This window comes from Momordica charantia (genome assembly GCF_013281855.1).
Source record: "Momordica charantia cultivar OHB3-1 chromosome 5 unlocalized genomic scaffold, Mcharantia_2.0 BLBB01000005.1, whole genome shotgun sequence".
In the NCBI taxonomy this organism is placed as follows: Eukaryota; Viridiplantae; Streptophyta; class Magnoliopsida; order Cucurbitales; family Cucurbitaceae; genus Momordica; species Momordica charantia.
Genome location: NW_028275163.1, coordinates 19,840,188 through 19,862,630, shown reverse-complemented (window position 1 = coordinate 19,862,630; position 22,443 = coordinate 19,840,188). Strand labels below are relative to the sequence as shown.

The following is a 22,443-nucleotide window of genomic DNA, read 5'->3' as shown; positions in this document are numbered from 1 at the left end:
TACAACCTACAATCACAACTAAGGACACACATCTTTATTTAATATGTACTTTTATACAAATTTGTCATTCCAATTTAAGGACTACAAATAGAGGCTCTTTAATTATATACAACTTCATGGTAATTGATTTCCTAACCTATTATTTTTCAATGAAGATTGAAAACAAAGTGTGGAAAACATAAAATAAAAATAAAATAAAAGAATCGATTTGGTTCCCTCTCAAACTACGCCCATCTTCTACCAGACTTGAGTCCTGTTACAGTTTTTCTAATACCTGTAACAAAGCATCAGCTTAATTGATGTTAAGTTTAAAGGCAATAAGGAAATAAGAATTACATTACGTCTAAAAATGAGGGAAAAAAAATTCAGTCCCTAAACTACTTGTTCGTTAATCGTGGATTAACCATTTGGAACTTAGATACTTGTCCCACAACATACGCCTTAAAATATAGTTCTAACGTGAATATCTACTCACCATATAAATAAATAAATATGTTATGTCAGGTATTTGTTAAATATTTTACAATAAAATTAACGATAAGTTTTAAAACAACATATGCAATATTCACGTAAGGTTGAAAGGTCAGGGACAAAAAGAGGGACAAAAAGAAGAAGCATTAACAAACCAAAATGGAATTTAAACCTTTTGTTCTTTCATCCATCATTTTATGTCTTGTTTCACGACTACGATTCAAATCAATACTAATGAAATATAAACACTATATCAGGGAAAAGAATAAATCATGAAACTATCCTTCCCTCTTCTATTAGAAGAGGAAGCTTATTTTAATTTCCTAAACAAAAGGAATGAGGGTAAATTAACTTGATAAAGAAAAGAAAAAACAATATAAAAATTTGAACTCTTACATACTTGTTGATGATAACCTTGAAGACTCCTTTGATCCTGGTAGTGTAGTTGATGCAGTTTGTGCATGTTTGTGCAAGGTCCTAGAAAGAGTGGATGCAGATCTGGGCCTGCAAATCATGGAGTTGGTTTAAAGAAAGGAAACGGAAAAACCGTTAAGACGGACCGTGAGCTAAGGTTTTGAAAAACGAAACGATTTACTTTTTCAAGTTCTATAATGATTTAGGATTTTTAAGAGAGGAAACCGAAAACAAAACTGTTATCAAACTACCCTGATATAAGTTTTTGTAAAACGAAACGATTCACTCTTTCAACCCCATTTTAACAGTATAAGAATCTACGAAAGAGTGCAAAAAACCAAAACAATTATCAAACGCACCAAGAACTAAGCTTTTGGAAAATGAATCAACTCACTTTTCCAACTTCTCTGCTGGTCTTGTGGCTTGAGTGAAATTCGTACTTTCTGTAGTTGCGGCATTTTCTGTTCCAACAGAAAGATCATCATCAGGTATGTCCATTATTCTTTCTTCATAATCTGCATCTGCAGATCCTAAGGTCTCAGCATCTTCAATAATATTCTGACCTATGTCTTGTTGCGGAATAACTTCATTATGGTGCTTCACATCTTCCATCGATTGCGGCGAGTTGGCTTCTGAATGTATATTGCTATGGTCAGATATGTTGTCGTGATCAAAACCAGCTTTCTCCACGGCTCCTCCTGTACTCTTCCTGCTTGAAGGCTTCTGAACTCTAGGCACTCTGCCATTCACATCTTTGTTAGGAGAAGTTGCGTTGCGGTTCTCGGTGTTGATACCGTTGTACACATTGTTCTTGAGGTCCTTGAGTAGTTGTAGCCTCTCAATCTCGTCGTCCCTTTTGCTAATAGTGTCCTTCAGAGATGCCACCTGAGACAGGAACACAATGTTCTGATTTTTTATACAAATGATTCCAATGGAAATTGCAAATCAAGAAGAGACATGCTCGCTGTGGAATATTAGTAGGGAAATACCGAAATAGTAAGAGGGCTAATTGGCGTTACACATTAATTAAGAGAGTTTGTTAATAAAGAGTAAATAGAGAAGGTGAGATGGGTGAGGGGCAAGCAGAATTTGGGAGACTAGTTATTTTTGAAGTCCAGGTCTCTTGAAGTGCTTGAGTATTGTATTTTCCTTTTTATCATTTTAATACTATCTTCCAATCAATTTCCATTGCGAAACCGGGTTCCTATCACTCACCTGGTCCATTAGCTCCTTAACATCCCTTCCAGTTCCTTCCTTGCTACTCCGTGCTGCTCCCAGCTCGATTCCAGAAACTCTTTCTGCAAACTTTAGTGTGCTCAGAGATTCGGAATATGAGTTCACATCGGGATTAAGCTGTACAAACATGACTGTCTTTGCTTGACCACCTACAGCATAGAATCCAAATTTGTACTTATTTAGGAGTTATGTTAGCAAAATGAGAATCAAATCCATACTAACAACTAGGAAATAGTAATACCAAGAGAGCTTTGAAGAACTTGAGTGAGCTTGCTATTTCTATATGGAACATGAGAGCTCTTTTGTGCAAGAGCAAAAATGACATCTCCAAGTGCAGACAGTGATTTGTTTATATGTTGTGCTTCTTTGAGTCTATCTCCTGTAACTTCAGAGCGATCGACCCGCTCACTTCCAGCAAGATCTACCAAATGAAGATTACCATGCAGTGAGGAACCATCCTTCAAATCCGTCCCACGAACGTGAATAGTCACAATACTGTAGGTTTACATGAAAAATAAGAAAGGAAGAATATAAAGGAGCATTTGAGAGTATAGTAAAGCATACAAACCTATGTGATCGGCTACTTCTTTCATTCATGGCAGTTGCACCAACTGCTCTGTTTTTCAGTCCAATGTCCATTACTTCTATAACATCTGAAGTTGCGTTCACTGGAAACATGGTAGCATCCGGTACCGCAAGTCCGAAGGGTTGCGAATGAGTCAAAATCCCCAGTGTGTGAGAGTTAAGTAAAATAAGAGATAAAAAAGTTGAAACTATAATAAATAGAAAATGTTAAGAATGTGTGTAGTATGATAAAAGGTTAGAGTGGTTCAAGTGCTTAAAAGGGAAATGACTTCAATTTAGTATCAATTTGGTGTTAATATTATACTCAATGACCGTATAACTGAAAGGATATTTCTTCTGAGAAGCGCTATTTGAAAGTAAATCCCGAACTTGTTCATTATAAATTTCAACCATTTGTGCCCCAACTTCATAGGAAATGGCACCACTTCTATTTTGAGAGATTTCAAAAAGGTCGTTAAGCGCTCGATAATTAACTCCCCAATTCTCTTTAGAAGCACCAGTAGGACCAGTCTGAAAGGAAACAATGCATTAGATTTCATTGGCAACAAACGTGTTTGTATTATTAAAACATACGGAGGAAGCATACCATTGTATGGGTCTTTCCTGAACCAGTTTGGCCATAGGCAAATATGCATACATTATATCCGTCAAGTACAGATCGTATCAATGGTTGGATATCAGTAAATACCTCCGCTGCACTTAATAAAGACGATACGATAGTTAGGAATTGCAAAGGTACATCTGCCGCTCGAAAATTAGATACAAAAGCCATCCTACATTTACAAGGCCATATGATAAAATGAAAAGAAAGAGACCTTGAGTTGAAACTGGGCTGTACACCTTGTTAAACTTGAACAACCTATGACCTTCTTTCCCAGGCTTGGTGGGGTTTGCTATTACCACTTCTCCATTTTCACCAACATGTTCTATGGTCATCCGTTTGTCTTTCTGCCCTGCCAAAAATGGCCTTATTCGACAATACACTCTGATGTTTCCTGAAGGAAAGGAAAAGTTTAGTGATACCAAAAAAAAAAAAAAAAACTGATAGTGAACATATTGGAATTCGATGTACGAGTTTCACCTTTTAAATCCTGAAGCTCATTGAACAACTTTCTATTTTCAGCCAGCAGCACATGATAGTTCCCAGCTGCATGTGCTATTGATTTTAGCTTGAGCCCTGGAGAAGGAAGACTTCATATAAGAACTGATTACTAACATAACATAGTACCAAAATTTTCTTACAAATTCCCACTACCTAATTGGTTAACTTCATTTGAATAGTCCAGCTTTACTCGCAAAACCTCTTGTTTAACAGACTCGGAGGAGCATTTTACGCCCTAAACAGTTCAAGAATTACTTTCATGAATCATAATGTGTCAAAGTAACTAAAAGAAAAAAATGCTATTTCGATCACACCTGTAGTAGATTGCATTGAAATTCTATCATACGCTTGTAACTTTTTACTTTTGCATTCCATTTTTTTTGTTTCGATTCAAAAGATGTTGTAAGTTCTTGCACTTCGTTACTTGAATCTTCCAAGAGATCCTTAAGTTCTTTTATCCTTTCCTCCAGCATTAATCGACCAGATTCTGCTTCTGTTTCTAGTTGCAAGCAACGCAATTCATAGGTCTTCTTAGTCGTTTCCAACTCTTGCTGCAACATTCTCATCTCTAGTTTGATTTCATCTCTTTCTTTAATCAATCTAGTCACACCCTCACCACTTTCCTTCTCCAATTGCAAGCAACGCAATTCATAGGTTTCCTTAGTTCTTTCCAACTCTTGCTGCAACATTGTCATCTCTAGTTTGATTTCATCTCTTTCTTCAATCAGCCTAGTTAAATCCTCACCTTTTTCCATTTCCACTTGCAAGCAACGTGATTCATAGATCTTCTTAGCTGTTTCCAACTCTTGCTTCAACTTCGTCATCTCTGCTTTATTTTCATCTCTCTCTTTAGTCAACCTAGTGACATCCTCAACTCTTTTCGTCTCCAGTTGCAAGCAACGCAATTCATTCGTCTTCTCAGCTCTTTCCAACTCTTCTTTCAACATCTTGATCTCAACTTTGCTTTCATCTCTTTCTTTAATCAACCTACTCAGATCCTCACCGCTTTCTGTTTCCACTTGCAAGCAACGGGATTCATACAACTTCTTAGCCATTTCCAAATCTTGCTTCAACGTTGTGATCTCTGCTTTACATTCATCTCTTTCTTTAATCAACCTAGTCGCATCCTCACCTCTTTCTGTTTCCACTTGCAAGCAACGCAATTCATACATCTTCTTAGATATTTCTAACTCTTGCTTCAACATTGTGATCTTTTCTTTGCTTTCGTCTCTTTCTTTAACCAACCTAGTCACTTCCTCATCAGCAAAATTATTCTTCTCTTCTGCTTTAGTCTTCTCCGCTTGCTGCAATTTCAAAATCATACTGCTGGTGAAAGTTTCCACAAGTACAAAACACTCATAAAAGAATCTGGTTTATTGCTTAAGAAGTTAAGAAAGTACTAGCAGCAAAAGGCAGATCGAAGTAAGAAATTGTAGATTTTCAGCATGATCAAATGTAGTGCTGCTAACAGATGATTGTTGGCCGACACATTTTAAATTTAAAATGAATAAATGAAAGGACAAAGAGGTCGAGAGAGAGAGAAAGAGTCCTTGAGCAAAACCTTTGGTTGTTGAAGCTGGCCAATATAACTCTGGAGACAAGTAAAACGCCAGGCGATAATATGAGAATCATCATGATGGTGTCAACTTTCAAATATTAATCAAACTTCTATTCTTTTAATTTAAAAATAAAAAAGGAAACCTGATTTTCTTCATTGATGTTTGATGCAAGTGCCTCAAGCACACTTATTCGAGACTGGTATTTCTCTTCACGAGCCTTGAAAAGATTGTTTTGCTGGACAAAGAAAACCATGACATGGAATTTCAAAACATAATTCAAAGGGAAAAAACAATGGCTTAAAAATACATAGAACATTACAGTCCGAAGATGTTCCGCTTGAGTAGAAATACGCCGCTCAATCTCTTGAACTACTTTTCTTAACAGGCACGCCACACGCTACCAAACGAAAGGGAAAAATAAATATAATGTTAGAGAGCAAACAGTCAAGTCCTTTGATATACAATACATTTTATACAATAAAGTATTTACATGGCCATACATGAGGAATTTCACCATTCTTTTTATCCGAACTTTCATCGAGAATTCCATTCACAACGCTCAAAAGTGACTGAGTTGGAGCATTCTGCAACAAGAGATGCTGAAGTGCATCAAAGTTAAATAAACAATATACGTCACAGAAAGACTATAAACAAACTGAAGCATATATGAAGCTTTCAGACACGAAATCCTGGGGTGGGGGTGGAGGGATCAGAAGAACTTACGTCTAGACTATTTGATTTCATCATTTCTGAAATTTTTGCAGCCGGAAGATCGGCATAACGACCTTGTTTTAGCTGAAACACTTCATGGAACTTATGGCCAACATGGTGATTTGATGCACCCAATGGTTCTGTAGATTAAAAATTGTCTTCAAGAACAAAGCGTTTGTACTAAACCAAACATTCAGAAACTTTTGATTGAACCGAGTAAAACATGACTTCTTATTTCTGTTTATATTTTAATAAATCTTCTTCAGTTAATTTCCTTTGTATTAAAAACTTTAATCGCTTTTCTTTAAAATTTTCAAGGTTTCATAATGTATATTGTATAAACCAGTAATATCCATTTGAGCAGAAATTTTCATTGAGAGACCAACAGAATTCTTCTACATTTACATATGGTTTGAGTGCGTAGTTGATGTTTGCAAAAACCAAACCTGACATAATAGGACTACTCAAAGTACGTTGAAATTTCGACTCAAATAAGACTCTCCTCTTATCTTCTCCCAACATTGGAGAACCAGGGTCATGTAAGAGTGCGTCGAAACGAGATTTTTCTGACTTAGAAGGTGAGTTACAGGCCAAAAGCTTAACTCCCACATCGTTCATCATGAACTGTGCTCTAATTGCCCATAGACAGCTGTAAAGAGAGTCCATAGATCCCTGCAATTTAATGATAGCAAAAATGAAAAAGAGTGAGATCAAGAAAGAAGAGAAAGATATATGCATATGAAGGAGAGAACTAAGCAAATATTTTGGTTATTTATATAATATTTTCACATAAACATATATCTAAAAGTATATGTAATAGAACTCTGATGATCTATGAAATCAAATTATGAGGATACTTTCTAAAACCTGACACATTACATTTTCAGTGTCCGTAAAATCAATCTTCAGTATCCCCATGTTGGCTATAGCTGCAAGGAACTTCGTGATCTTCTCTGACCGTGAAGCCAAATTATGGATCACATAACCTCCCTAGAGTCAGAAAACTGATGCTCATAACAGTGAACAGTATGATATGACAAAAAAGACTTGAAAAGAACCACAAATTGTGGAACAAAGACAAAACCAATATGACAATACCTCTTTTCCAGAACTAGGTTTTTTTTTTAGCTTGTTCAGTATTTGAGACAAGACGTTGGCATCCAACAAGCATGCTTTGAGGTCCTCATCAGAAGCATTGATTGGCAAATTTAGACCAGGGAAAAAACTCCTCAACCACTCAGCCAAAATCACTCTTTGCTTGGCTGCAGGATAATGTTGTAAGAGAATTGAAAAAGTTTGTTTGTTTACTTTGTGTGTGTATGTATTGAAAGTTTGTTTTTTGTCTTTGAGAAGACATGAAAATAGAGAACTGTTAGTTGGCCCGACACTCAAGGATATTAAAAAAAATAAATAAAACAAAAAAAATGGAGAACTGTTGACAAAAATCTCACCATTCTTGTCTACAGCTGCTCTTCCATAATCTTCTAATATTGGATTCATGGTTGAAAACTGCTTGGGAGTGGCATCAAGCATATAAATTATTCACTAACTTACAAGAATAATATGCTCCTATAGCAGGAAAAATCCAAAAATTAGAATGGTACAGTAAAGTTATGTTATATGAAAGAACGAAAAGGCCAAAGCATGGCTTCTATCAAAAACCATTAATATAATATTAGAAAACGTGCGTGCGCACGCACATATATATAAGCTAAATTATAAATTTAGTCGTAGTTCTCATCATTTAGTTCCTAATCTTTAAAAAGTTTCATTGGAGCTTTAAATTGTAATTCTATGTAGTCTTACTATAGATTAAATGATGATGACATGCCAATGCCAAAAAAATTAGACAACCGAACATAGAAAATGTGACTCAGGCAACATACCACTATAATGGAATGATGATCTGACACGCATGTGCCAAGCAAAAGAAAGTAGGGAAACAAACATAAAAATAGTGACACGGGCAACATACCATCTATGTAGTCCTAACATTAATACTATAGATTAAATGATGATGTGACATGCTCGTGCTAGGCCGAGGGAAGTAGACAACCAAACAAAAAAAAGGTCACACGGGCAGTATGCCATCCTTTTTTAAGAAACACATCAAATCTCTTTTAAACGCTCTATTAAAAACTAAGATGGCCACCTTTTATCAAACACCATGACTACATACCAAAAGAAAAAAAAAAGAACATCATAGAAAATGAAAAGAATTATAAAGTTTGAGACTCTAGAATCAAAATGCAGCCAAAAGAAAGCTGTATCCTCTTCTACCTTTCAATGTCATTTAGATCGCAGAGAGACATTCAAACACCATAATCATAGTAAAACACAAAAGCAAGACCCAAACATGATAAAATTTCAAAAGAAAACTGGAAAAACCATAAATGGGTACCTGTTTTCTTAGCCAACGAAGCGGGAAATGGATAGAACGTGAGAGTTTTTCTGGTCAAAAAGTGAGAATGCAGAACCTCACAGAAAGCAACGGATTTATGGCGGGGCCGAGAGACGATTTCCATGTATCTTATTTTGGTGATCGGAATCGGTAATCGAATAAAGAATCCCCCAATTGACGATTGATCCCATGGACTTCCTTTGAACATTAACGAAGTCAAGAACGTGTTGTGAAGGAGAATGACATCAGAGAGAGAGAGAGATGGAGAGGGAGAGGGAAGGAGAGAATGTTGATTGCGGAAATAATTAGATTTTTCAATGGTGGGTGTTTTCTTTGGCGGTTGATCTTCCATGGGAGACGAAGAAGTTTGGGAATTTTCCATGAAAGTAGGAGACTAAGCTTCTTCTCCTCTCCCTCTTTCTATCTGTTTTTTCTCTTTTGATTTATATATTTTTCTCTCTCATCAATATTTTGTTTTATTGGCGCGAGTTGTCCCTACAAACTTGCTGACTCATTCTTTGCTAGGGATCACAGCTAGACGGAACGGAATCCGGATGCATTCCCAATCTCCAATTGCATTTCTTTCTTTTAGTTGTCAAATATTCAATGGTGTTAACGAGGAAGTTCCTCTTAACTATGGGCCAAGTTTTTTTCGACTTTTAATTCCCATGCTGGACTAGGACTCGAATAAATTCTCGCTTTGACTTCATACTACTTGTCAAATCAGGAATTCTCCCATCCAATTGGATGAAATACTTAGAGGTTTTTTGTCATTTCTATTCCATTAGGAACCGTTTGGTTAATATAATTTTTTATATTTAGGGACAGTGAGGATCATAATTTTTTTTTCTTTGAGAAGTTTACAAATAAGTTTGTCTTTATAATAGGAACATAATTCTAGTGAATAAGACAATTCAATTATCCAACGTACGATTATTGAACTAAAATAAATAAATTTGTCTTATTTTGATTTGATATAGTCTTGAACTTTTGTGCCTTTTGTTTTGGTTTCAAATCTTTCAAGAGGCTCTATACTTCAAATTAAATGTTCAGACGTGTATTAATGGTTGAATTAGGTTCAAGTTGATTACTATTTTCGTTAGCTAACTTAGCTATAATTTAAGTGATTAAATATGTGTGACTTTTCTTTTATGGTTTATACGTCGGGAATTTTGTTCTTCGATTTATTATATATTATTTAAAAAACTATTTTGACCATTATCATCAATTTTCTATTTATCATTTAATAAAATTTCGAAATTATATGTTAGGGTTGTAGATTAAAATTGTTTTTTATGTAAAGCAATTTAGAAGTTCAAAGTAAAACATATCAAGTGCCAAACTAGAATAAGACCCAATCTATCAAAGCCATTTTTCTTTCATCTATAAGAATTGAATTAGTCATGGGCAACCTACGACTTTTCAAACTTTTTAAGAATTTAATAAATTTTCAAAGTTTGTATTAAAAGAAACAAATGGGACCAAAAAAATAAATTCCTTTTTTTTTTATGTGGTATAAACTTTCTACGTAGCTATTTTTTTAATTTTTTAATTTTTATTATTTCTATATGGACTTTAGAGATTAAAGAACTTCATGGAAACTATTGAAAGACTATAAGTTAAAAAAAAAAAAAAGGAAATTTCCAACTATAACCTCATGTAACATAATATCATCCTTTATCATAATACATACACAAACATTTGTTATAATTAATAAATGAGAACTTAAAGTAGTAAAAAATTAACTCTACGATGACCGATGACCGATGACCAATTATGTGGGGTACTTAGGGTGCAAGAAATTACAATGAAAAAAGGAAATTATTAGTTGCCTGATGAGGTCGTTTAGAAAAAAATTGGTTAAATTATACCTCCACGATGGTTCATAGAAGCTGGTTAGCTTCCTTTTCAAAACGATGATGAATATATGGCGGTGAGTTATACCCATGGTTCTAAATATCCGTCGATATTTTCATCGACATATCTATATTTTCATGGGTTCAACATCAACATAAAAGGGTAAGTTGACATTTCCATCATAGTACAACAAAATCGACAAAATATGACAAATATCAACAATATATAAATAATATTTATATTAATTATTTTTAATTAATTTAGAAATAGAAAAATGTTTATCTGTTAATTTATATATTTTTTTACGATTTTTTAATTTTTCTAACTTTTACAAAAATATCTATGAATATCAACATTTTATTGATATTTTCATCAACATTTCAATGAAATTGAGACCTCGACGTTTCCGTCGACATCGACATTTAAAACCTTGATTATAATTATAGAAGTTATATGTAGCACATGCAGTGGGCAGTGAAAAAAAGTTTCAATTACGCCCTATTATTTAAAAGTTTAATTTAACCCTTAACTTATAATAATAATGTCAAAATAACCTATTAGTGAGCTTTCTCATTAAAATGAAGGCAAAGTATATTATATGGCGCTAAATAGTATAAAAAATTATAAATAATTAAAGGATCTTAGTCACGTTTAGAAAATAGAGTTGAGGTTAGAGTAGTCAAAGTGTTGGCATATACCTCAACCAAGAGGTTATAGGTTCGAATTTTTTCCCTAACATGTTGTACTAAAAAAAAGTTGACGTTAGAGTATAACATTATTTCTCATCTCACCAAGATTTGGAAGAAGCAAAAATTTTTTAGATAATAAATAGATATTGCTCTCGAATGATATTTTTTTGGTTTTTCATAGTAATGAAATTGTCGTTGTTATTACTTATTATTATTTTTTTTACATGTAACTTTCCTCGTAACGCATGGCTTCCACTTAAATGATGTCATTTCAACTAAAACCTCGCGCTCGAAATATGGTTTTTTTTTTTTTTTGCTAACCAAAGTCATTTTAAATGTGTCTAAAAACTCATCCATTTTTTATAGTTCACTGTCATAAGTTATATTCAAATGGAAAAGTTGCTTTAAATCAATTTAAAAAGTTAAAGGTTTTTCTTTTAAGAATATTACCTTTCAAACATGATGAGAATATTTGAACCTACAATCTCCCATAAAAAAATTGTTTATCAAGGATTTTGGTCTAAGTAAAAAAGGAATCGATTTTGAAAATCGGAGCTTTGAACAATTTCCTGCACACCGAAATAACATGAACATTGCACATTGGTGTGGTGCTAGCTCAACACACTTGATGTGCAAGCCAGACAAAAGGTTAATTCGAGCGTAGCTAGAAGTAGGGTTATGTGTGACGTATACCTCATACGTAATATTACCCTCTTATTTATAGAGGGAGTTACTTAAAGTTACCTTTGAATAACTTGTTCCACGATTTCCAGATTCTCAAAGACTTAATGACATGCATTTGTGATTTAGAGAAATGTTAGAACACCAAGGTCTCTTAGTCGTAGGGTTGCAATTCGACCACCTCGACCTCGTGACCTTAGTGGGCGACTTGGCCATCTCGACCTCGTCTTGGTTGTATGCTCAATGGGTAGGCCAAACAAGCTAATTTGATCCTTGCCTTTGGCCTCATCTTGATTAGTATTCTTCACTTCGAATCTTCTCTCAGTCGAATCGAATAGTCAAATTCACAAATATAATAGCGGGATACCTCAATTCAAACTATTAAAAAATGATAGATACAATCTGAACCCTAAACGGATCCAAATTAAACGCTGGCCCACCAAAATCTACCCGACCCGCCTCCCTTGTCTCTCAGAAACCCTAGCTTCACTCTCCTCATATAATTTCATCCCTCCCATTTCTGCAAATTCTCCTCCAACGCCTCACATTTTCTGCAGCATTCCTTCCTAAACCCTAGCCATGGCGGAGCGCGGCGGATTTGGACGAGGCTTCGGCGGCAGAGGCCGCGGTGGTGACCGCGGCCGCGGAGGTCGCCGCCGGCCCGGACGACGCGACGAAGAGGAAAAGTGGGTTCCAGTCACCAAGCTTGGGCGGCTCGTAAAAGAGGGCAAAATCCAGTCCTTGGAGCAGATCTACCTCCACTCTCTCCCCATTAAGGAGCATCAGATCGTCGACACCCTCGTTGGCCCCAGCCTCAAGGACGAGGTCATGAAGATTATGCCCGTCCAGAAGCAGACCCGCGCCGGACAGAGAACCCGATTCAAGGCCTTCGTCGTCGTCGGAGATGGTAATGGCCATGTGGGTTTGGGAGTGAAGTGTAGTAAGGAGGTCGCCACTGCGATTCGTGGATCTATTATTTTGGCTAAGTTGTCTGTGATCCCTGTGAGAAGAGGGTACTGGGGTAACAAGATCGGTAAGCCCCATACAGTGCCGTGTAAGGTCACCGGAAAGTGTGGATCCGTCACCGTCCGGATGGTTCCGGCGCCTCGAGGTGCGGGGATTGTGGCGGCTCGAGTGCCCAAGAAGGTCTTGCAGTTCGCTGGGATTGAGGACGTCTTTACATCTTCAAGAGGATCGACTAAAACTCTCGGAAACTTCGTTAAGGTTTGTCCTAACTTCATTAGTTACTTTGTATTCTCTTTAGTTCAAATTTTGGCTGCGTTTTATAAACTGTATATTGATTTTACTCTGACGAAGTGTAGATTTAAGTGCTCTGTTATAGATTTATTTGCAATTTTGATCACAATTAACAACATTCAACCCTGGAATCTGTCCTCTAGTATTTTGCACCGGCTTCAATGCATGCTAATTGTAGGATTTGGCGAGTTTTTGTTGTAGTCTGTGTTTCTTTCTACCTTATAATTGTGCAACATTACTGGAATGTTTCTCTGGATTTGCATTATTATGTTATGCTACATACATGATTACATTTGTGTATCAACTTACACTATTTTTGCTCCTGTGCAAAGATGAGCTTTTCTTCAATTCGTGTTCTCTGCCTTTTCATTTTGTGGTATCATGATTCTGTGTTTTACTAATTTCATTGATTTAAATACTAGTTTAACAAGGATTATAATGAATTTTATGCAAAGTTAATAGATTGGAAGTTTAGATTTTCTAAACAAAATGAACAAAGAAGTTTATGGACTAGTTAAACCTTAATCATTTGATGATGGGTGGTTTCATTTTGGATCGGACGTTTGATTTCAATTTTGGGGGAGGGGGGGTTGTTTGAAACTTTTTATACTGTAATGTGAATGTTGTTTGAAACTCTTCCATTTTCTACTATTACAAAAGTTGTATCATTGTTGGTTGTTTATAACAGTGAAATTCCATACCAAATAAGAGATTGCTCAGGGTTTTGGGTGTTAATTTAGATTGGCTTGGAGCTATTTTCTTGCTGTTAATATGTTTTTTTGTCATGTGGGTCTTATTTGTCCCTCTTTATTGCTGTTTCAGGCAACCTTTGACTGTCTGCTGAAAACTTATGGCTTCTTAACACCTGAGTTTTGGAGGGAGACACGCTTCACAAAATCCCCATTCCAAGAGCACACAGATTTATTGGCAAAACCCACCGTCAAGGCTTTATTGTTGGAAGAACCTGAGAGGGTCAATGCTTGAACTTAGTTAATGATCATTTTTCTTCTTTACTTGTGGGAATATAGTATTAATGTGTCTTTCTATGCGAAAAGCCCCATATTATTGGTTCCCTGGTTGAGTCCCGTGACTTTGAAGAACAGATTTTTCTTTTTTCTTTTTCACAAATTTTGAATTTTGACTGTAATCTATTTTACCTTTTGATGGCGTTTAGAAAAATTTCACTTATTTTTGTGTCCCCACGAACTTCATTTTGTTGCAGATGATTGTTATACTTATGGGTTTGGTTGGAAATAAGTTTTACGTAAGATGATTCGGTTAAAGTTAGGAAGGGAAAATCTTCAATTTTTATCCTAATTGGGGACAAGGTAAGTTAAATTTTAGTGTAATCTTCATGGTTTAAAGATGGACTTTGAAAATGATGGGATTTTAGTGTGCAATCTTCGAGCTTTGATTAGTGGTGAGTCTTGGAAGATTTGTCTAATAAATCAATGCTTGAATGTTTTGGATTAGATTTATGGGGCTTGATTTTAATCGAAATTAATGAGTTTTCTTCCTATTTGCTATGGCTTAATCTTCTCTATGAGTATTGGTTGCTTTTTGTGCCATTTTGAAGGATAAATTTGTAATTTAACTATTGAGTTAAGTTTATGTTAAGTGTTGAGCTAAGTTTATGTTCGTGTAATTTCTTTCTGGAACTATAAGTTCAATACCACAGATTGGGAATAATACTTTCATTGTCAAATTAGAAAATTCACAACTTCCATTCTTACACAAACTACTATATTAGTGGAATTTTTTTTCTTGTTTTTAATTTTGAAGCAAACATGTTTGATAGGATAGAAACAAAAACTAATTGTTTCCAATTTTTGTGTTTTTAAAATATAAATACAGATATTACCTTCGTCATTTTTTACTTATAAATTGCCTAATAATTGCAAAAAGTTAAAAGGTTATATGTTTTTTAAATTGAAATGAATATCTTTGAACATGTTTTTTTTAATATTGTTGTAAATGAAACTTATTTTAAAAATATAGTTGTTTAATTAAAATATTAAAAATATTGTAGATTTTGAAACTTATTTTAAAAATATTGTAGTTTTAAATTGGATGAAACTACAATAACTTTGAACATGTCAATATTTCATCCGATTTAAAATGACAAAATATAAAAATCAATAAAATATTATTATTTTGATATAATATTTATCTATTTAAACTGATTTATAATGGGTGATATATTCCTTTGTTAATTTAAATATTTTTTATAAATTTTCTTTTCCATTGCTATTGACATTTAAAATTTTGATTGAGACTAACTTCCATTGTTAAATTGTGATTTAAAAATGAAAAATTTAGTGAACAGAACAAAATTAGAAATTGGTAACACATTTCTACTCCTTTTGAAAAAGTGATTAAATGGCCATGATCAAATATGTTTTGGTCTATTTTTCAAAAAAAAAAAAATATATATATGTTTTGGTCTAACAAAAACTAAAAATGAGATCATTTGCATTTATGTTCAACCACGGTATTAAATATGTGCAACCATGGTATTAAATATTCGTCGACATGTCTGATATTTCTATCAACATTTCTATGTATCCATGAGTTGACATTGACATAAGAGATTAATCGATATTTCCATAATATGACAAAAAGTCGACAAAATATCAACAAAATCTCACTAATATAGACATAATATTAATATTAAGTAGTTTTAACTTATTTAGAAAGAAATGAAAGGCTTATTTCTAAATAAGTGCTTATTGGTTAATTTAATAGTTTTTACGAGTTTTTTATTTTTATGATTTTTCCATAAATATCTATTGACATTGATATTTTATCGATATTATCCATTCTGACATTTTCATGAACTAAGACATGGACATTTCCAATTTATACTTATGAGAGAAGAAACAATAATTTTATTTTCCTTCCTTAAAAAATGGAACACAAAAAAAACCAAAAAACGAAAACATTACAAAACAGGCTCCGCCACGAAGGAGCCCACCAATATAATTTCCTGTTCATATACTTGTTGAAACAAAAGAACTAGTTGAATACAATTTCTTTCTTACAACAAATTGTGGGAAAACACAAACTCTACAAAAAAAAACCAAGTGTTGAGAGGGAGGGGGGTGTCAATGAAATGTATTTTCCTTCACTCTAAAACCAAAAAGAGAAGAAAAACAACAGTTTCCTTAGTATACATGTCTCCCCTTAACTCCCAAGAATCCAAGTGTCAAACTCTCTTTTCTTTTCCTTTTTCTTTTTCCCCTCAAACTAACTCTGCTAGAAGTGGGTCACCTTCTGCCATAATTCTTACCAATTTGATGAAATCCTGTTCACTTGACACATTCCAGGGATGAACAGCAGGCACATGAACAGAGTAAATGGTTGATGAATTTGTAGGGGGTGGTTTCTCTCTGTAGCTCGTTGTACTCAATACTGGGTCGAAGTTCTGGACCGAATCCATTGCCGTAAAGAACAGGGGGATTGCAACCTTGTGATGGAGTTCTAGGTCACCCACTAGACCAAGAAGGTCGAGAAAGTCGGCTACGAAGCGTCGAGGAACGAAGAAGAGCTCGGAACTGCAGATTGTGAGGCTCTTCTCACTTGCTACAGACTGCTTGTGACTGACTTGGAAATGAACTGGCATCATGCTCACTATCTTCCTTACCATATTTGATTGTTTCATAAACCAATCTGAGCTTTCAACTGATACAGTAGTCCAAGATTTGGGTACCTGATTTCGTTGACATAATGTGAGAGAGAGAGCTTTAAAAGGTTTCGGATTTGCAGTCTGCCAATTTCACAAGGACCAACATGCATTTGAGCAGTTAAATATCATTTTTTGAGTGTTAAAAGATGTTTCCTCGTAATATTTCCCTATTTTCTAATTTCTACTAATTTACCCCCAATATTTTCAACCTCAGGAAAGAGAATCAGTGAGTGTCTTAAGGACAACAAATGCACCAAAAAAAAAAGGCTTAAAACCTGGTAATTCAGCTGAATAGATCAAGTGGAAATATCTCCCTAATAGTTTGTAGGTCCGAATCCCTCCTATGATGTAGTGTTTTTCGGAAGATAAAAAACAATTCAAAATTTTAAATACCTTATCAGTTATCCAGAGTTTTGATTTGTCCGCCTGTAGCAGATTCCAATAGTTAAGAATTGTATTGTCTTGCAGGAATAAAAACCCTTCTGCACCGCTATATGTTTCAAAAACCTTGGGCAGGTACCTATGAACATAGTTAAAAACATATTAGTACTTTGTACAGTATATGATTATGAGAGCTTAACCAACTGGAGCAATTAAGCAGAATATGGTATTCGAGAATGCAGGTAGAAACAGAACACATACTAATTCTATTGACAGCCAATAATTCCAAGTTTGCAACGATACAAATTGTAAAATGCGATCTCATGACTGCAGTGCCTAGTCCTCAAATGAAATATATTATAGTGATAATAAACTTGTCTCAAGAGTTCCAATCTAACAACCAAGCAAGAAAATATAGAAGTTCTCAGAAACTTTTCTCAGAGAATTAAATATCCATTTTATGGTCACTTGTGAATTCGAATGCCTATTTTCTTAACTCCAGATGCCAAGCTCAAATAAGGTAATCTTCCATTAATCATTATATTTACGTTTTAGGCAGCATGAAAAGAAATGTTACCTTGGAATTTTTTTTAAAGAATTAATGACAAAAATGAATGGGATTCTACAAACAACATACAGAAAAGAGCAATCAAAATATTGTCTGTCTACCAAATGAGTACTTGTATAGGCTTCTAACTCACACAAACTTGTCAATCATGTTCTTAAAAAAGAATGTGACTTACTTGTATGCATGGTCCAATCTACCTTCTTCCACTACAAGATCCGAATTCTTGGTCTCTGAAAGAATTATCACCGTCTTGAATATCCGCCCATATAGCAATCTCCATTCAAGAGCCGTTCGTTCTACAGGGCCTGTACAAAACATGATAAGCACAACATTTCCAAAATACTTTCTCCATCTTATCAAGTTCCCTATCTCATAACTCACGGTCCCAGTTTCCTCAACCCCAAGGTGTATGGATGGCAATTTTTGCGGAACAAACTCCTTCCGATCCCCATGACCAATAGTTGCTCGAGGTCGATCCAATTCCAATGACATTAGCCTCGGCTGCTGGTACCCAACAGCAATTAAATCTTGAAGCCAAGCTGCTGTAAACTTCACATCCTTCTCAGTCCAAAACCCTTCTTCTGCCATTACAAAACTCAACTCCAAAATCTTCTCAAACAGCCTATGTTTACTCGATCTCCACGAATTCAAAAACTTAACCAAACGACCCACATTCACATGTAGATCTCTTTCTTCTGAAAACGGGTATGCTTCAACCTTATCATGTCGGTGAACGGTTGGAGGATATACTACAATGTAGCCACCGATTTCCCAAAGGAGCCTCTGGCCCCAATATCCTCTCAAGATATCAGAAGCCATTGTGCTAATGGAAACAGGAAGCATTAAAGCCCAGAAGGCTGAGGTGTGATAAAGAGTATTGAAGGAGTTAATAGGAACCATCATACCCTGTGGCAATGCCACTTTTGGAGCACGTTCATCAAACCTAATATCAAACGCTTCCAATCCAGATTTTCGAGTGAAGTAAAATACCGAATCGACATCAGGAAGACCATTGGAAATTCCCTGTTGGATGAACTGCTTTCCACCAAAAATTTCGGTATAGAACTCTTCATGAGCAATTTCACCCACATTTTCCAGTGGCAAACCCCTAGGCCACACTGATCTTTGCCCAAAATGAATATATGGATTAACAACAGTTCTATTAGGATTTTCATGGCTATACTGCAATATGATCTCCTGCCTCGCTCCCTCTCCAACCAATTCTACGTCGAAATGTTTGCCCAAATCCCCATCAATCACATCCCCTCGATCGTCGACATCGAAGATCTTCTTCGCGCCATGTTGAATTGCGAAGAGGTACCCAACAGTTTTCCTCACATAAGAATCATAAGGAAGAAACTCGACCACACGAAACCCTAATTTAGATTGTTCTTCCAAGGACAGATAAATCGCACCTTTAAGAGCCCAATCCGCCGGCGTCAGTGAATTTCCGATTGCCAAAACCTGCCAACCTTTCATTTTCACAAGCTTCCGCAGTGAATTGCTGGGATAATCCGACACGGAAACAACGATCCATTGCTCAGACCGAAAATCCGGGAACAGAGAAGACTTAGCCGGGATCGAGACGATCGAATTCCAATCGACTTTAGGGAATTGAATCTTCTCCAAGGCCGTCGTCTGGGATTGGAAGCAGAGAAGGGCGGCGCTGTCGCCGACATTGCGGAGGAAAAAGAGGGCGGCGACGGAGACGACGAGGAGCAGAATGGTTACTACTCTGTAGAGATTTTCAGAGAGCCATGTGGAGAAATCGAGGCTTTTGGACTCGGAGAAGCGATGAGAATGGAGAGTGGGGAGAGGTCTGATCTGGGTTTTGGGGGATTTCGGCGTTGAACGTTCTTGGACCAACATTGGATCGGAGAAATCCAAAACAGTCCCACAACTCCACTGACTACTGTGTTCTTCCTTCCAATGGCTTCCGTCGATCCAGAAATGGGGTTTCTCAGAGAATCGTCAATGGAATTGGAATTGGGATTCTGTGGAGCAGTGGTTGCCGACAAGTAGAAGAAGCATGGTGCGGATTTCTTCAACTTGAATCACTGAATCTAACAACTCTGCTTTCAAGTTTGGTGGGGGAGGACTCTCACACTTGACTCTCAATCTTTTTATTTTCACCCAAAAAAGAAAAAAAAATAATAAAAATAAAAGAAATTATTGTCTTTCATCCCATGCTTCAAAGTTACATCTTCGATTACTCGAGCGCTATGTAAGACAAAAGAAAATTACGTGTTAAATTGTAAATTTGGTAGGTGGAGTTTCTACTCTGGAATCTATTTACTTCTATAGTTTTGAAAAGTTTTGATTCTTGAAACTTTTTATCATTGCAAGATAGATAAGTGTTTGTAGTCAAAATTGTTAGTTAAATATTGAAATGATCCGTTAATTAGGTTGAAATGATACAATGTGGGATGAATGGATAGGGTGTCGTATAAAATAAGAATATAGACTGAAATATTTCAATAGAGAGGAGTGAAATATACAATTTTAATCATGGTATCTTACTGACCCTGACAATTAACTTGTCACACTCGCCAACATAGCTCAACTGATTAAGATAGTTATTCCTGATTAAAAGGTCGTGAGTTCAAATTCTCACCTTATATATTGTACTAAAAAAAGAAAAAAAATTACGTCTACATTTAAAAAATTGTGATTGCATGTGTTTGATCTGAAAATCGACCAAGCTCGGAATTCGTGTAGATCGGAACAATCAAGATGATCTCTCTCACTCTCTTAAAGAACGGTTCTGTAAAACAAGGTTAGCACTCTGACGAGCAAGTCAATCACAATCCGATCTAAGCCTTAAGCAAAAATAGATTCGCGTACCTTATGTAAGAGGCAGACATCCCTATTTATAGGGATGATCTCCAGCTTTCGACAGCGACATAACAATCATCTGACCACCCGTGAAATGCGGTGTGCTGTCGGAGTGACATAGTGTTTACACCCTTGTGGATATCTTGAAATAGGTCGGCTCTTACCCCTATTAGGTTGGTGGAATAAAATGTTTAATAGCTCCAGCTCGCACAAACTTGTAATAATATCAATGCTAAAGTAGAAACATCCTTAAATTGTCACCACGGGAAAGTGGTAAATAGCCTCCAGAATTTATTTAAAATCAAAATAAAAAAATGTAAATGTACATTTTTAAAGTCCTAAACTGTATAAATTTCTTAATTTAACTGAAATAATAATTAAAATATTTGTTTTATTAAATTATAGATTTAAACTATATCAATGTAACTTTCATACCTATTTTATTATAATATCTAAATTTTTTAAGTAAAAAAATAATTAATTTTTGAAGGGTAAATATTAAATCAAAATATTTGAAAATTTTGCAAACTAAAACATAAGGTTTTATTATCATATGGTTTAATTAGTTGGTTGGCATATATATTATATACACCAGATTTGGTTATTTCATATATCCATGGTGGACTTGCCTCAAACTGCAATTTTTTTATACATTAGGTTTAAATTTAATGTGCTTTTATTCTCTAACTTGTTCACCAACTTATTAATTAATTTTTCAACTCACACCCAACTTTATAATTATTAGATATTAAAAGATCTTATTTTCACCTCAAAATTTTTATATTTGTTTTGTTTTAATTCCTAATTAATTTTTAAATGTTATATTTAAATTTTAAAGAATATTCATATAGCTAGAGTAAATATTTAATCTACCTTTTGTGTTTCAAATACTTGTCTATGGTTTAAGTAAATATAGTCTATTATTAGAGAATTTTATATATAAAAAACAGTAGCTATAAATATAATTAAAATGATTTTTTATGGAAATGTAGGTAAGTTTAAAGATTCAAATAGAATAAATATGGAAGCTCGGGATTAAAATAAGACTTACCATATTAAAATTCTTTGTTTTCTTTTAAATTCAAACAAAGGGTGGGTGGGGAGTGAAATGAATCGAATCTCTAACTTTAGGAAAAATTAGTCATAGTTTAACCAGTTGAGTTATAGTACTTATGTTAGCTTAAAACGTCATGAAATTTTTTTCAGTACAACATGTGGGGTGGGAGATCGAACTCACAACCTCTTGATTGAAAATATATGTCAATTACCACTAAACTATGCTCGCTTTGATAAAACGTCATGGATTTATTATATAGAAAAAAAATGAATAGTTTTCTTACCTAACACGTTTTTTTAAGTATCAACTCATCATGTGTCCAAAGTATACCTGCTCTATGATAGAATTTGACGTTTCGAAAGACTTATCAAAATCATAAAGGGCTAAATAGTAACTTTTAAGATTGCAAGGACTAAATTGAAATCCAGTACAGACCAAGGCTAGATTGCTCGGTTTTTTCGAGTCGTCGGGTCAATCCAAAAGAGGTAGGGGACTATTGGTTTTGCAGACATCCTTAGAAGTAGAGAGGGAATTGAGGTTTTGTGTGTTGGGAAGAGAAAGATTTGGAGGGCCAAAAGAAAGGGTTGGAGTTGTTGCCAAGTCATTGTCATGTGAAACTCAAACGTAATCAATAAGTTTACTTCTAAGAGAATTTGTGACACATTATTATATTATAATAAAGTTGCCTTCTCTTTTAAGATAATGTTTACTAATGTTTTTTTCTTCTTTTTAAATACAAAAAATATATTTGGTAATTATCTTTTAATTTTAATTTTCTTTTATCAAAAGTTGTATTGGGCTTTTTTTTCTATTATATAAATTTTTAAACAAAAGAATAAAGGTTTTACTTGAAAAGTAATTCTTTTAAAATAAAATATTCAAAAGTACTATATTATTTATTATTAATATTTATGGGGTTCGGGGTTCCATCTCAAAACCAATTGAGAATGAGAG

General features: G+C 34.8%; 3 protein-coding genes across 11 annotated transcripts; 1 reads left to right on the top strand and 2 right to left on the bottom strand.

The window, feature by feature from the left end:
* Positions 1-12: 12 nt before the first annotated feature.
* Positions 13-8,907, bottom strand: LOC111019857 (kinesin-like protein KIN-14P). 9 transcript variants are annotated; one of them, XM_022296359.2, is made up of 23 exons: positions 8,480-8,906; positions 7,530-7,647; positions 7,177-7,340; positions 6,958-7,068; positions 6,525-6,750; positions 6,091-6,218; positions 5,868-5,966; positions 5,687-5,764; positions 5,510-5,602; positions 5,370-5,399; positions 4,123-5,112; positions 3,962-4,043; positions 3,788-3,883; positions 3,522-3,701; positions 3,293-3,399; positions 3,038-3,216; positions 2,690-2,854; positions 2,363-2,616; positions 2,101-2,270; positions 1,449-1,770; positions 1,280-1,346; positions 872-975; positions 13-274 (listed from the first exon to the last, which is right to left on the bottom strand). In XM_022296359.2, the coding sequence occupies exons 2-23, from the start codon at positions 7,609-7,611 to the stop codon at positions 225-227; spliced, it is 3,777 nt and encodes a 1,258-aa protein (XP_022152051.1). In that variant the 5' UTR covers positions 7,612-7,647; positions 8,480-8,906; the 3' UTR covers positions 13-224. The 9 variants fall into 9 exon arrangements, with proteins under 9 accessions (XP_022152051.1, XP_022152052.1, XP_022152050.1 ...); XM_022296360.2 differs by having other exon boundaries at positions 1,280-1,770; positions 6,958-7,082; XM_022296358.2 differs by having other exon boundaries at positions 868-975; positions 1,280-1,770.
* Positions 8,908-12,207: 3,300 nt separating this feature from the next.
* LOC111019870 (small ribosomal subunit protein uS5x) lies at positions 12,208-14,151 on the top strand. Its single transcript, XM_022296371.2, has 2 exons — positions 12,208-12,930; positions 13,786-14,151. The coding sequence occupies exons 1-2, from the start codon at positions 12,286-12,288 to the stop codon at positions 13,945-13,947; spliced, it is 807 nt and encodes a 268-aa protein (XP_022152063.1). The 5' UTR covers positions 12,208-12,285; the 3' UTR covers positions 13,948-14,151.
* Positions 14,152-15,904: 1,753 nt separating this feature from the next.
* Positions 15,905-19,708, bottom strand: LOC111019835 (putative glycosyltransferase STELLO2). Its single transcript, XM_022296333.2, has 3 exons — positions 17,773-19,708; positions 17,042-17,168; positions 15,905-16,672 (listed from the first exon to the last, which is right to left on the bottom strand). Exons 1-3 carry the CDS (start codon positions 19,464-19,466, stop codon positions 16,205-16,207), a joined length of 2,289 nt encoding a protein of 762 aa, XP_022152025.1. The 5' UTR covers positions 19,467-19,708; the 3' UTR covers positions 15,905-16,204.
* Between the last annotated feature and the right edge of the window lie 2,735 nt (positions 19,709-22,443).

Coding starts and splice junctions, on each gene's coding strand:
- LOC111019857 (XM_022296355.2), bottom strand. CDS start 7,611: ATGCTTGATGCCACTCCCAAGCAGTTTTCAACCATGAATCCAATATTA. Junction 7,341..7,529: donor AGCAGCTGTAGACAAGAATG/GTGAGATTTTTG, acceptor ATTATCCTGCAG/CCAAGCAAAGAGTGATTTTG. Junction 1,771..2,100: donor TTAAGGAGCTAATGGACCAG/GTGAGTGATAGG, acceptor TTCCTGTCTCAG/GTGGCATCTCTGAAGGACAC.
- LOC111019870 (XM_022296371.2), top strand. CDS start 12,286: ATGGCGGAGCGCGGCGGATTTGGACGAGGCTTCGGCGGCAGAGGCCGC. Junction 12,931..13,785: donor CTCTCGGAAACTTCGTTAAG/GTTTGTCCTAAC, acceptor TTGCTGTTTCAG/GCAACCTTTGACTGTCTGCT.
- LOC111019835 (XM_022296333.2), bottom strand. CDS start 19,466: ATGTTGGTCCAAGAACGTTCAACGCCGAAATCCCCCAAAACCCAGATC. Junction 17,169..17,772: donor AGATTGGACCATGCATACAA/GTAAGTCACATT, acceptor CTATGTTCATAG/GTACCTGCCCAAGGTTTTTG. Junction 16,673..17,041: donor AACTCTGGATAACTGATAAG/GTATTTAAAATT, acceptor CAACGAAATCAG/GTACCCAAATCTTGGACTAC.